We start from the raw sequence: 14,964 nt of genomic DNA, 5'->3' as shown, positions 1-14,964 counted from the left end.
TAAAAGCCAGTTTTACTCCTTTAGTATTTTGTTAGCTATAAAAAGAAGAAACGAATTAAAACACATCTAGCTAAGAACCTCATCATCCACAAGAATGAATGTTTGTAAACTCTAATTATCAATGGATTCAGTTTTTTTTTTTTCTTTGATAATAAGCACAATGGTCACCTTAACCATTTTTTTGTTACTACTGTACTATAATTATTACCCTTATTATTAAATAAGGTTTAGACTTTAGAAAGAAAAAGATACTAATAAAAACATCCCAACAAATTAGGGAAATGGCATTAACATTAAAGCAGCCGCAGGTAACAAGACAAAATAAAAACAGGTGTTACAGACTATAATAGAAAGCGACTCGACTCACCGACTCTGATTCGAGAAACAAAGAAAGAGAGAGACAGCTTCGGAGAGAATCTATTCATCTTCTTCTTTCTTTATTTCTTCTCTGATTCGAGAGAAGGATCCATCTACTGGTGAAGACAGAAGAGGCACCATGGCAATGGTCAAAGAGAAAGAACAAAACCATAACAAAGACAAAAAACTCCTCGTCGGAGTTATATGGAACTTCTCCGCCGAGCTCAAGCTCACTTTCATGGCTTTACTCGTTCTCTTCACTTTAGCCACTCTCTTACCTTTCTTACCTTCTTCCTTCTCTCTCTCCACTTCCGATTTCCGCTTCTGCATCTCTCGCTTCTCCTCCTCCCTCCCTCTCAACTCCACCACCACCACCACTACCACCGTAGATGAATCCACCTCCTCCTCCTCCTTCTCACCGACGACGGAGGTGAAGCTAGATCGAGTTTTGGATAACGGAGTTATCAAACGGACGTTTACTGGCTACGGCTCAGCAGCTTACAACTTCGTCTCCATGAGCGCTTACAGAGGCGGCGTTAACTCGTTCGCCGTCATCGGATTATCATCGAAACCTTTACACGTGTACGGTCATCCTTCCTACAGATGCGAATGGGTCTCGTCCGACCCGACTCAAGATCCGATTTCAACAACCGGGTCTAAAATCTTAACAGACTGGGGCTACGGACGGATCTACACAACAGTCGTCGTGAACTGCACATTCTCATCACTCTCCGCCGTGAATCCACAAAACACCGGCGGTAATCTCATCCTCCACGCCACCACCGGAGATCCAGAACTCAACCTCACCGATTCAGTCCCAGTCCTAACCGAACCCCCAAACTCCGTCGATTTCGATCTCTACAACTCCACCACCACAAAGAAGAAGTACGATTACCTCTACTGCGGCTCGTCCTTATACGGTAACCTGAGTCCGCAGCGAGTTAGAGAATGGATCGCTTACCACGTCAGATTCTTCGGCGAACGTTCGCATTTCGTTTTACACGACGCCGGAGGGATCCATGAGGAAGTGTTCGAGGTTTTAAAGCCGTGGATTGAGCTAGGGAGAGTGACGTTACATGATATCAGAGATCAAGAACGGTTCGATGGGTATTACCATAACCAGTTCATGGTTGTGAATGATTGTTTGCATAGGTATAGGTTCATGGCTAAGTGGATGTTCTTCTTTGATGTTGATGAGTTCGTTTATGTTCCGGCAAAAGAGACGATCTCGTCGGTTATGGAATCTTTGGAGGGTTATTCTCAGTTTACTATTGAACAGATGCCTATGAGTAGTCGGATTTGTTACGACGGTGATGGTCCGGCTAGAACTTACAGGTAAACAAACATTTTTTTTTTAATCATTGAGCTTTTCGTAAACCAAAACCCATGTGCTGCTCTGTTGTGTTGAGTGACTTAGAATATATTTTTGGAGTATATAATTAGTATAGTACTATTGAATAAGGGATATGATTCTGTCAACACTTGGCCTGCAAAAGTCTTTGTGCATTTCCGTATTAGTCTCCTATGTCGGTCCAGATCTTTGCTTTTATTTCACATCATGTGGTTTGAGTTAGAATTGTTTCAATTATTCTATCTTTTTGATTTCCTCATACGGTTTTGGTTAAGTTCTAGGACCGATACTAATGGTATTTATGCTTGTAATGTTTTTAGGAAATGGGGAATTGAGAAACTAGTGTATAGAGACGTCAAGAAAGTTCCAAGACGGGACAGGAAATACGCGGTTCAGCCTGAGAATGTATTCGCGACAGGGGTACACATGTCTCAGAATCTGCAAGGGAGAACATACCACAAGGCCGAGAGCAAAATCCGTTACTTCCATTACCATGGTTCTATCTCTCAGCGACGTGAGCCTTGTCGTTACCTTTTCAATGATTCTAACGTCTTTTTCGAGAACACTCCGTATGTACTCGATACTACGATCCGTGACGTTGGCCTCGCCGTGAGAACGTTTGAGTTGAGAACAATCGGTGACCGGCTGCTACGGACACGGCAATGAAAGAGAAGAGATGATTAAAAAAAAAAAACTGAATAGTGAATGTAATATTCATCTTTAGAAAAAATTTAGAAGTTGTCGAGATTTGGGACATTACGTTATTGTTTTCGTTTGGGGGTATATTCTTTTATTGTATCATAGTTTGGGTAATGGGTTCATTAATACAGCTTTTAAACTCTTTGGTACATCCGTACATATATTTATGTTCTTCTGTATGGATTAGAAAAGGTCACTCTTTGAGTATAATAATCACCGTCCGCATAATTAGAAGGAATAATCATGTTCTTATTCTTTTATTGTATCATAGTATGGTAATCACCGTCCGCATCATGTTTTGAGTATAGTTGGCTGGGTTTTGCTTTCTTTTGTGGAGGGTAAGGAACGTGCGTTTAAGCTTTTCTCGACGTTCACCGAATGTGTGGATCCTGTGTAAAGGGAACATACGGGACCCATGTTTCGTGGTTGTTAAATCTGCCTTTAGAAAGCGGTCGTTTGTTGCACTAGATTACAAGTGTAGTGTGTTCCATCATCATTATATTAAAAAAAAAAAAAAAACTATTTTATTCGTATTAATTATAATAACATGCGGTGTTAATAAATCATTCGAGATTTATGTTTGGACCTACACAACACAAATTATTATTTTCCCAACGGTTCGTTTCAGCAATTGATTAAAAACATCTTAATCACCTTCGTTAGATATTTGATCATAACGACGTTGAAAAACATCAAATTGATTACTACACAAAAGTATCTAAAAACTTTGGTGTTTGGAAGTTTGGAACGATGGAGACGCTTTGAAGCTACGGGTGAAAGAAACTTACATAGTGCAAACTGTAGACTGTAGTGTACCACCCCATTCACACCCATCTTCTTAAAAAAGAAACACACACACACACACACACACACAGATGGCCGTGGTTAAGGTTAGATAATTTAGGGTTAGTGATGTTCACCGACGGTACGGAATCCAAATCGTCACGTAAAATAAATATATCCCACATTCAATAAAACCCTACCATTTCCTGATTTTCACATCAAATTTATTTTTAAAAACCTGTTTTGTTTTTTTCCCCAAAAAAATGAAGTGATTGTTGATGGTAACGGGTTATCAATAAATGTATACGTGTGTATCTATATGTGATTTATCACGTCAAGACATTGGTCAAATTTAATGTTTTCATGGTCCCTTTTTTGGTTATAAATTTTAATATATTGACGTTTCGGGAGTCACTGTAGACGGGAGTATTAATAGAAAGTGGCCGAGGCTGCAATATGCTCCGAGAATACAGAGTTTATTTACTCCTATTATCTCATAACCTAATTAGTACGTGAATCGGTTGCAGTGTTGTTTTTGTTTTTTGTTTTTTTGTTTTTGTTCATATGATATAATGTTAGGAATGATCTTGGACGGATATTAAAGCAATGAGGTCACTAAAAATAAAATGTGGTTGATGTAGTCAATATGGTTAAAGTGAAGCAATCCAAATATTGCAGATGTTTTATTCAAATAATTTAAAATTCATCGCAAATTTTTTATTCAGAAAGTTTGAAATATGAATTCATAAAAATATTTTTTAAGTTATTGATTTATATATCTGTTTTTGGGTAGGTAATAATAGTATTAACATAATATGAAATGAGTAAACAGTATTGGAAATTATCCATCCCACAGATGTAAATAATAAATTAATTTCACTTTAGTGTTCCTCTCGTGTATTCATGTCTTTACAATGGAAAAGTTTTAATTCTCTCGAATGGCAATTGCTACAAGAAAATATATATTCAGCAAGAGAAGGTTAACTTCATTCGGTTAATCAATATTAAGAAAAAAAATGAGAAAAGAATAGTTAAAAATCTCCATTCACACGGCTTGCGCTTCCAAGAAACTACTGAAGTCCTCGGTGGCTTGTAGCAACCGTGGCGTGATTGAATGTGTGGGAGACGTCGGATAAGAAACAGGTGACGAGGTTGAGAACCGAACGTGACGTGGTGACTCCATTGATCTTCTTGATTTCGAACCAGAAGTCTTCAAAACACCTTTGATCTCTTTCTCCAAATTAGGTTCCTTGTCGAACACGAAAGCAGCGGAAACAGGATCGTCTTGGTCATTCTCTCCCGGCCCGCCTTTAATCAATTCCGAAGGCAAATCAAAGAAATGGCCACCAAGATCCGCGTTGTCATCGTAAATCATAGCCGAAGAGGTCCATGAACCACACTCGAACCGCTCTAGGGAGGCTCGAGCCGACAGCACCGCGGTGTCTCTGATGGAAGCGGTTCTTGCCATAGATTGAGAGGAAGTCATCGTGGTGGTTCTTGTGAATGAAGAATCACCTTTTCGAGAAGATCTCACGGGTTTCCCTTTGCTGAAACCAGGTAAGTAGAGACACAAAGCGCTGCATTTGAACCCGTCTTCGAATGAACTGATGCTTTTCGAATTCGCGGTATTGCTATTGCTTCTGCTGGTTTTGTTGGACTCTGTTTTTGAGAAGAAAGAGTTGTTTCCACTACTCTTGTGAGAGAGACTCTTGGAATTAGAGGAAGAGAAGCCATGATGATGATGGTGCTGATGCTGATGCTGATGACTATTATGGTTATGTTGTCCGTGTCTTGATTTATGCAATAACATGTCGAAATCGAGCGATGGTGTACAAGCACGTCCTTCGCCGCAAGATTTGCTTCTCCTAAACGCAGTGGCCGCATCTTGAACCAGCATTAGGTCAAGAACCTGCTCAGTGGTTCTGTCCTTCCAATTATGACTCGAACTACGTCTAGGTGACGTGGCTGCTGAGTTTGGAAGGCTGCAGCTCACAAACTTCGTCTTTCGTTGGTTATCTAACGGCTGAGAAAGCGCCATGTCATCGATGTCTCTCGGACGTGAGACTAACATATCGAAGCTCTCGTTCCTCGACAATAGCGATTGTGGATCAACCGAGATCCGCCTCTCGGATACGGATTGCATACTCGTCTTCTTGATCAGAATCTTGGGCTCGTCTCCGCGGCCAAGAACCTCAAAATCATGCCAGTCCTCGAGACTACTATCGTCACAGAAGCTGAGAACATCAGTTGCCATTTTTGTCTCTTTGGCCTGAAATTGAATGAGAATAAATTAGAAATTGTAGTATTGGCGAAAAGGCCAAAACAGATTGATTGATACTTAAATACGGAGCAGGATGGGTTGCACGTCGGTGACTAATTTGGTAATGACTTGCACGTTTAGTATAATATTAACCCAAAGTGTTGTTGACTTCATCTCCTATAAAATGGAGATTATATCAGTTTAATATATTTTTTTAAATTAAATATTCCTATATCGTTGACATAAGACCATGCCCAAGATCAGAAAGATAGATCGGCCTGCACGACCTACCTAAGTATATAATATTACCAAGGTTTTGGGAGGATAGGTATTTGCAACAGTGAAGAGTGAAGATTATAAGTAGAAGGCATAAACTTCTATTACTTCTACAAGTCGTCTTGAATACATCTTTACAGATGTCTTGACAACTACACGTCTTTACACGCAATACTTGGTTATATCCCTTATATTTGGTTGGCAAAAACCATTTCAAAACCAAATGGAACACTATACTCCGCCAATGAGGTGAGTTTGTCGATATGTCTTATTTTTTTGCTAATATTATTACCTTTGTTTCTGTTTTGCCTAATATTTGCGGCTTTGAATTTTTTTGAGTTTGTTTTGCTTAAAATATAGGAAAAAATTCATTGAAAATTATCATCTATTCTTTGTTTCTGTCAGTCATTGTCTTTTGGCCTGATATATATTCTAGTAGCTCTAGTTACCTCTCAAATTGGACGGTGAGAAACAATACCAATTTTGATCGCAAGGGATATCAACCGGTTATGTTTGAATAACAAATTAGGATTTTGAACCTCAAACAACACACTTAGGAAACGATTAAAATATATGTAAATGTATTTTAAGCCTCTATTTTTACTTTCAAATATTTTCAAACAAATGATGTACTAGTTGTACAAACGTTATTTTTCTTTTGAATATAATTTAACATTAAATTCAAAAAAATATATATCCTACTATATTAATTGGGAAGTACAAATATGAAACTAACCTTAAATGTGTAAAAAATTACATTCAATTGCCATTAGAAAAACTTAATTAAAATTAATTAATTTAATATAATTAATTAAAAAACGAAAATAGTGGACACATTAAATAAAATAAATTGTAGAAAAGTAAAAAAAATCTATTAGAATCAAAACTAATCTGTATTTTTTAAAAAAATAACAGCTAAGATTTTAAAAATCTAATCAAATAAAATCTACAACTACAAATTTTATCCTACTATATTAATTGGGAAATAAAATTATGAAACTAACCTTAAAATACGTAAAAATTACATTCAATTACCAATAAAAAAACTTAATTAAATTTAATTAATTAATTAAATAAATATAATTAATTAAAAAATGAAAATCAAGGACACATCAAATAAAATAAATTGTAAAAAGGTAAAAAAAAATCTATTAGAATCAAAACAAATTCATACTTAAAAAAAATTAACAAGTAAGATTTTAAAAACTAAATCGAATAAAATATACAGCTACAAATTTTATCAAAAATAATTTCCACAACAGATTAAAATTATTACAGACAAGAAAAAGAAGCCACAGACAAAAACAATGAATGTTGCTTTTTTTACATATTAGTAAAGATTGTGTTTAGTTGACAAAGGTTTAAACAATTTTATTTATTACATGCAAATGTTTTATTGACAGGTTTTCAATAAACATTTTTAAAATACAAAAATTATAATATAAGTAAATCAATTTTTTAATCACAAACTATTATAAATAACATAATAATTAAATAAATTATCACAAATTTTTATTAAAAAAAGTTCAACCCGCGGTTTTCCGCGGGTTAGTACCTAGTATAAATGTAATAGATGACGCACAAATGTTGTGAAATTTTCCATGCAAGAATTGTATCCAATTTCCCATGCTACAATTTTTTTCACATAATGTTGTGAAAAAGCAAAAAAAGAACAAATGCCACATATAAATCGAACATGCTAAAACATTTTTGAACGTTTTTTCAAATACGGATTTGATCGACAAACATAGAAGTCATATACTCCTTGATTTTTCCTTGGGGATTGGTGAATCCTTCATTTACATTGTAGGCGACGGTCATCATGCGTGCAAGATCAATAGTTGCCTTAAGAAGACAATGTGACACGCCAGTTGTTGTCAAGAACTCCTCATTTAGTGTCTTATTGGCATTTGCAACCATTTTATGAAGCTCCCTAAAAGCTTCCTCTTTGGTAACCGCATATTGCTTCATATAACAGTTGACGGCATTCGTGACATACCCTCTACTCATGTCGTCCTAACCAATATATGTGTCAGTTGGTAATATAGATAGAACAAGAAAGTAGACATAGCCGATATGTGAAGAAATGATTTATGTAATTGTACCTCATAACCCATTAAATCATTCATAAGACGACCTTTTATAGATAAAGATCGGACGAGTTGTGGTCTGGATTTTAACCACTCAAAAGCTTCCTGCGTAGCCATATTTCCCATAGACATGAAAATACCCGCCAAGGTCGCACCCACTGTGACCTCCACCTCACCAACCTCCATGTACTCTTCAAAGCTAGGCAAGTGAGCAGCTTGTGCCCATTTTTCGAGATCAATGTTGGCTTTTGTAGCTGCCTTGAACTGCGCATGCTCAAAATTAAATATTCGTTAAGTCTACAAAAAAGTATTCTTCAAAAACTTTTTAATTTAAAGTAATGAAATACCCACCAAGACTTCTTTTTTGAAAATATTAACCTTACGAGTTTTAAAAAATTCCAAAGCCATGAGACAATATATTGCCTTGATTAATGTATATATATTTGTCTCACATAATCATACTTACAAAGAAGTTTTTCATTTGGTTACCTCGTCTATTGTGGCATTTACACTGTAAGATCTTCCTTCCGGCCTAAGTTCTCTTTGAAACTCTTTAAAAGTGTCCAAAATGAAGTTCAACACAAATCTCAAATAATCAGGTTGTTTATCCATTGCTTGATCAGGAGCCCACCTGTACATCATGATCATTGTTTATCTAGAGTTTTGATAATAACGATGTATGTGTGTTAAGTCATATCGTATATACCTTTCTAAGCTGTTGGCGAGGCTTTCAGCTTCAGGAAGAGACGCATACCTATCAAATGTGTCATCTAGAAGCGCTAAACCAGTGAAGTACTGAATCATCATAGTCCTTGCACGTGAGAGTTGTGGTTCATAAAACACTGCTTGCACAAGAAAATGATGTTCGACGATTCTGTCTCTGAAGTAAGGGGGTAAGTTACTTGCAAACTCTAGCTCCTTGTACCATCTTGCATCCAAAGATATAGATATAGTCAGAATAACTTCTTTATAGGATTGAAAGCTAAGCCAAAGAAATTGAGGAGATTACATACTTTGTAAGGATTTTGAGTTCTTGAAGGTATTTGAGTTGTCCTAACTTGAAACTGAGCTTAGCAAACCTGATTAGAATCTCATCATTGTTTTTTTCTTGTTCATAGAATGGAATGAATTCCACTGGGACTAACATCTCCATATTCCAATGCTGAGGTAGACCAAGAGCATTTCGTATACGCACTGAGAGATGAGGCGGGCACACTTCACTTGCAGCTAGTGACTCCAAGTGGCTCGATGTGAAGCTTAAAGCTTCGTCTAGAATATAATCTTTTGTCGTCCTCAAATGTGTAGCTTCATACAAGCTCAGCATACCCTTGGCATCTCCAGTTAGAGTTTCTTTAAAATCTCCATTTCTCCCTTTGAATCTTTGGAATACATCTATTGACCAAAATTAGATCAAGTTATTATACATAATAAATAGAGATAACAAACACTTGTTCGGACATCAATGATGATCAAAAACCTAGGTAGAGACTCCTTTACCGGAAGATATATGGTGACCATATCTCCTTAAAACCCAAAAGATGATGGAAACTGTGTACAAATCATCTTCGCCATCCATCATCTCATCTATGCTTTCAGAACCCTGTCTTAGAGTTTCATAGATCTCGTCCTCGAAGTGATATGCAAGGCCAAGGCTCACCAACAAATATACCATAAGTATTCTCTTCTTCGTCGAGTCAATGCGTTGGGAAGACATGAGTGTGCCCTTTACTCGCGGCTTTAGTGCATCGAGCTCTTTCCAAAGCGCATCCATTTCCTAGAAGTAAGATATGTATACATGCGTTAACCTTCTCTACGTCTCAACATTACGTATATATATCATATACATATGGACTTACCGAGACCTCGATGGGAATCGAGTGGAAATAATGAGTCCATTCAGAAGTTGGCAATTTCTTGAACTTGCGAATACGTTCTTGATCATCACACGTCAGAGTACTATTAGTAGCCTTCAAACGATGCTTTAATGGCTTACCTGGGAATGACGTCTGGGGGAAGCCATTGAGTTTGCTTGACGGAAATAAAACCTGAGATCCAAGTTTTGGCCAAAAAACTGATGTGGCTTCCATGTTCACTACAAAAATGTTATGGAATCCCGTTTTCATAATTTTATAGTCCACAAAATCCATCCTTACGTATTTTTATTTGTTTTAAAACACACAAGATTTTGATATGCAAATATTCTATAATTAAAACAAGTTATCACATAGTATATTTATAAATATTATATACTTCAAAAATAATATTTATTTAATGAAAGATTTTCTTGTACAAAATAAAAATAATATAATATAGTGAAAGATTATTTTCTTAAATTTACATTATATTCCATGAAAATCTTATGACTCAAAGATACCTTTCCGAAAATTTCTGTTGCTAAACATTTTGACTTTTTAGATATGTAATACTGTATATTATTAGTCATTTTTTTCAAAAAACTACCTATTTTATTTTTTAGACTTTCAACATCAAATTTTTTAGACCACAATATATCCTGCCTATTCTGTACTTTATTTTGACAAAAACAGTATTTTAATATTTAATAAAAAAGATATCACTTAATATATTTCTGTTTAAACTAAATTTTTTATATCAAATATCTCTTATTATATAAAATTTGATTTTCAAGGTTGTTAACTCACATGATCTCTAATTGATGTAATAAATGAAACAATATATCAGATTATTACATATGGTGAAATCTCTAATCATAAAATTGACATGTGTCAAGATCAAACGAGTTACTAACTTTAAAAACTAATTTTTATATAATAAGATAAGTTATCATTAATTGATTCAGAAAAAGGTAAATAATATGTTAGTAACTTAGTATATAATAACTAAAAATATATACTTTCTATTATTTTCGTAAAAACTTTTTGATACCATTTTTCTACAATAAAATTTTAAATTATATTTTACTCTGATAATAAATAACTCATATTGAATATTTTATTTTTAATATTGAAAATGTTTTGATTGAAAGATTTTTACTAAAAAAAAAGTTTCCTAAATTTTTTTACATTTTTAATAAATAGAGTTTTAGTCATATATTTCAAATTTTTACGACCATAGTTAATTTAGAACTATATTTATTAAAAATCTATTTATTAAACTAAAATCACACGCGTATGCTAGAAATAATAGCAAAGATTATAATCACAATGAAGTTGGTTTTAAGGTTTTATCTTACGTAAATTTGCTTTTTCTTCATAAATATATGATTAATAAAAAAAACACACACAAACTAGTTAAAATATGTAAACAACCATAATCTAAACTCAAAAGTAATCAAATCTAGATAACGTAGCAGCTGAGTTTGGGAGGCTGCACAAATTTCGTCTTCTTGTGATGATCCAATGGCTGAGAAAGCGTCACATCATCGATGTGTCTCGGCTGTAGTCAAACCACTTTGAAATGTTTTTCAACGAGCCAGTACAGCGGGATTGTTTATTTTTGCGGGTTTTTTGTAAACATAAAAATCTTAACCCAAGCCACTTAATGTTCGTGGATATTTCGAATCAGCTGCATACTCTCTTATACACTTTGGTGTCACTCACCTTTTGTGCTTTGGCTAATATGTTTATATTGTTCGTCGTCTGCTAAACGCCAAACTTTTTCGTATGCTTTGTACATCGCGCCACCTACACATGTCATGCATACTTTTTTTTGGCTCAACATCAACTTTCCATTAACCAAATCAAAGGCACATTACATTCGTCCAATAGAGTTGGACCACAAAACAAATGCAATGGTTGATCAAGTACAACCCTGGAACACTAGGCGGATCCAACGCTATCTAATCGAGAACCATTGCATTTTTTAACCACAGCGAGATAGATAACACACCACGACTCGAAATGAAATCTTCTCTTAAACCACCTAAATTGACCCAATGACATGAAAACATATNCGTAAAAACTTTTTGATACCATTTTTCTACAATAAAATTTTAAATTATATTTTACTCTGATAATAAATAACTCATATTGAATATTTTATTTTTAATATTGAAAATGTTTTGATTGAAAGATTTTTACTAAAAAAAAAGTTTCCTAAATTTTTTTACATTTTTAATAAATAGAGTTTTAGTCATATATTTCAAATTTTTACGACCATAGTTAATTTAGAACTATATTTATTAAAAATCTATTTATTAAACTAAAATCACACGCGTATGCTAGAAATAATAGCAAAGATTATAATCACAATGAAGTTGGTTTTAAGGTTTTATCTTACGTAAATTTGCTTTTTCTTCATAAATATATGATTAATAAAAAAAACACACACAAACTAGTTAAAATATGTAAACAACCATAATCTAAACTCAAAAGTAATCAAATCTAGATAACGTAGCAGCTGAGTTTGGGAGGCTGCACAAATTTCGTCTTCTTGTGATGATCCAATGGCTGAGAAAGCGTCACATCATCGATGTGTCTCGGCTGTAGTCAAACCACTTTGAAATGTTTTTCAACGAGCCAGTACAGCGGGATTGTTTATTTTTGCGGGTTTTTTGTAAACATAAAAATCTTAACCCAAGCCACTTAATGTTCGTGGATATTTCGAATCAGCTGCATACTCTCTTATACACTTTGGTGTCACTCACCTTTTGTGCTTTGGCTAATATGTTTATATTGTTCGTCGTCTGCTAAACGCCAAACTTTTTCGTATGCTTTGTACATCGCGCCACCTACACATGTCATGCATACTTTTTTTTGGCTCAACATCAACTTTCCATTAACCAAATCAAAGGCACATTACATTCGTCCAATAGAGTTGGACCACAAAACAAATGCAATGGTTGATCAAGTACAACCCTGGAACACTAGGCGGATCCAACGCTATCTAATCGAGAACCATTGCATTTTTTAACCACAGCGAGATAGATAACACACCACGACTCGAAATGAAATCTTCTCTTAAACCACCTAAATTGACCCAATGACATGAAAACATATACTAACACAGAGAAGGCCTAAACCAATACTGAAAGCAGATCAAATCCCAGCTATGAGATCCTCATGATCGGCGTGAAGAACTTGTCTCAATAACTTCAACACCCAGAAAGCGCATTATCAGAAAAGTTTGGTTTCTCCAGCTTTCACTGTTCCGGTCATAAACCTAAAACGGACAATACATCCGACTGATCCAACCAAGAGTCATAAAGTTTTAATAACCGGCGAAATAGATGATTCTCCGAACTAACTATACCAACCAGAATGCTAATCATCCAAAGATTAGAAATTGGAGCACAAATTAGCATTACCATCACCTCACAGTGCAAGTTCAAAGAGGCATCATCATTCCCGTCAAGTTACGAGACATACATCACCTTGGTCGGACTGAAAAACAAAAACAACACCACTCCTTGCTGCCGGTCACCGACGTGGCTGGAATGGAGCACATACTAAACCAGACCCCACCACTAAAGCTCGTCGAAGAAAAGTTTCAGCCCTCACTGCTTTCCGATGCCCACAAACCGTTGGTGACAAAATGGCAAACGAAGTCACCACCCCAAAACCACCAGATCTGACCCAGAATCGACGCTGTCTTCCAACGTCTGCACTAGGACCTTCACCAGCAACCTCCACCCGACGGATCTTCGCTTCACGCGCCGAGGAATCACCAAAACCATTCAAACGACGGCGAGAATAAAGCAAGGAACGGGAAGACGAAAATGGAACTACAAAGAGGAAGAAAAACTAAGGAGAGCGAAGCCCTCTCCACCGCCGGAAAATCAACTGGAGAGGCGGATCGAAAAACTGGCGACGGCTTTCTCTCTCTAAGGTTTTTTTCTTTTTTTGCGTCTCTACTTTTACGGGACTTTATACATGTCATGCATACTTTTATTTGCAATTAAACCAATGATGACATTTAGTGGTATATATGTTTGTAAAATTCTCACAACTTAATTATATTTTGTTTGCAGTTGCATATACGGCGGATTTGCTACATCACTTCATATTTATATTATTTTACATATTCAGAGACAGTCAATAATCAACAATATAACTTATAACACCATACAAAGTTAGCTCATTTACAAGACAGCTGAGACTGAGCTAACTAGACCACATAAACCAAAGAAACATCGCTATGGAAGAAATCAAGAACAAGTGTCACATTCGTTTTAACATGTGAACTAAAAGCGGTACAATATTCCAAAATCTTTAAAGAAAAATCCGTGTTACAAACAAAGAAGTGATATACTCATCGACTTTTCCTTTGGTATAAGTGAATCCTTCACCTTCATTGTAGGAGACATTGAGCGCGCGTGCAATGTTGAAGGGTAGCTTCCGGATTTGGCGTGGTACATCAGTTGTCTTCAAAAACTCTTCGTTTATTATCTTATTGTTGTATGTAATTAAGTTTCGAAGGTCTCTAATAGCTTCCATTTTGGATACACCATATTGCTTCATATAACAGTTGACCGCAGTACTGACATATTCTCTCATGTCACCCTAATAATAAAGGAACAGAATATTAGGACTTAGGAGCATCACATTATACATTTATGATTTACTCTTAAATGTTTCTTTCTTTATGAATCACTATTTTCACTACGAACTAGTAGTATTGAAACAAAATCATACAAATCTCGGTATCACATATTAACAAAACCTAAAAAAATATATGGTCAAATATGATTTAAGGAACATTGATGAGCGGAAAAAACTTTTGCTTCCAAGGGACATGTTAGGAATTCCAACATTGAACCCAAAATATACATAATTACACGATTGATGAAACCAAAAGTATTTATGTGTCTGTACCTCGAATCCAGCTATATCATTTAACAGACGTCCATATATAGATAATGATAGGAGTAATTTTGGTCTGGATTTGAGCCACTCATAAACTCCCTCATTACCGATATATCCCATGCCCATCAAAGTGCCTGCCAAAGTCGCATATACTCCAAGCTCGACCACACCAAGTTCCATGTACTCCTTAAAACTAGGCACGTGACCCGCTTGTGCGCATTTTGCAAGATCAAAGTTGGCTTTCACATATATCTTGAACTGCAACCAATATGTTTTAAGAAGAGTTATAACGAGAGACGCTACTTAGATATAGGAGATACTAGAGGTTACTAAAGATTATAACGTTTCAAAAAAAAAAAAAAAAAA

General features: G+C 35.4%; 4 protein-coding genes across 4 annotated transcripts in view; 1 reads left to right on the top strand and 3 right to left on the bottom strand.

Moving 5' to 3' along the window:
* LOC104731515 (galactan beta-1,4-galactosyltransferase GALS3) lies at positions 291-2,586 on the top strand. The gene is made up of 2 exons (XM_010450913.2): positions 291-1,692; positions 2,029-2,586. Exons 1-2 carry the CDS (start codon positions 497-499, stop codon positions 2,372-2,374), a joined length of 1,542 nt encoding a protein of 513 aa, XP_010449215.1. The 5' UTR covers positions 291-496; the 3' UTR covers positions 2,375-2,586.
* On the bottom strand, positions 4,085-5,762 carry LOC104731514. Its single transcript, XM_019233847.1, has one exon. The coding sequence runs from the start codon at positions 5,442-5,444 to the stop codon at positions 4,236-4,238; it is 1,209 nt and encodes a 402-aa protein (XP_019089392.1). The 5' UTR covers positions 5,445-5,762; the 3' UTR covers positions 4,085-4,235.
* On the bottom strand, positions 7,449-9,909 carry LOC104731513 (putative terpenoid synthase 7). Its single transcript, XM_010450910.2, has 7 exons — positions 9,673-9,909; positions 9,314-9,590; positions 8,830-9,208; positions 8,523-8,744; positions 8,306-8,447; positions 7,832-8,080; positions 7,449-7,742 (listed from the first exon to the last, which is right to left on the bottom strand). The coding sequence occupies exons 1-7, from the start codon at positions 9,901-9,903 to the stop codon at positions 7,449-7,451; spliced, it is 1,794 nt and encodes a 597-aa protein (XP_010449212.1). The 5' UTR covers positions 9,904-9,909.
* The window catches only part of LOC104733459 (terpenoid synthase 8), a 6,414-nt gene continuing 5,454 nt past the window's right edge, over positions 14,005-14,964 (bottom strand). The window contains exons 6-7 of the mRNA XM_010453039.1: positions 14,608-14,856; positions 14,005-14,295 (exon numbers count right to left, since the gene is read on the bottom strand). Coding sequence (XP_010451341.1) covers positions 14,005-14,295; positions 14,608-14,856 — 540 coding nt within the window. The remainder of the gene's footprint in view (positions 14,296-14,607; positions 14,857-14,964) is intronic.

Source organism: Camelina sativa, chromosome 12, assembly GCF_000633955.1.
Source record: "Camelina sativa cultivar DH55 chromosome 12, Cs, whole genome shotgun sequence".
Classification (NCBI taxonomy): Eukaryota; Viridiplantae; Streptophyta; class Magnoliopsida; order Brassicales; family Brassicaceae; genus Camelina; species Camelina sativa.
This window is presented reverse-complemented; position numbering and strand designations above follow the sequence as displayed.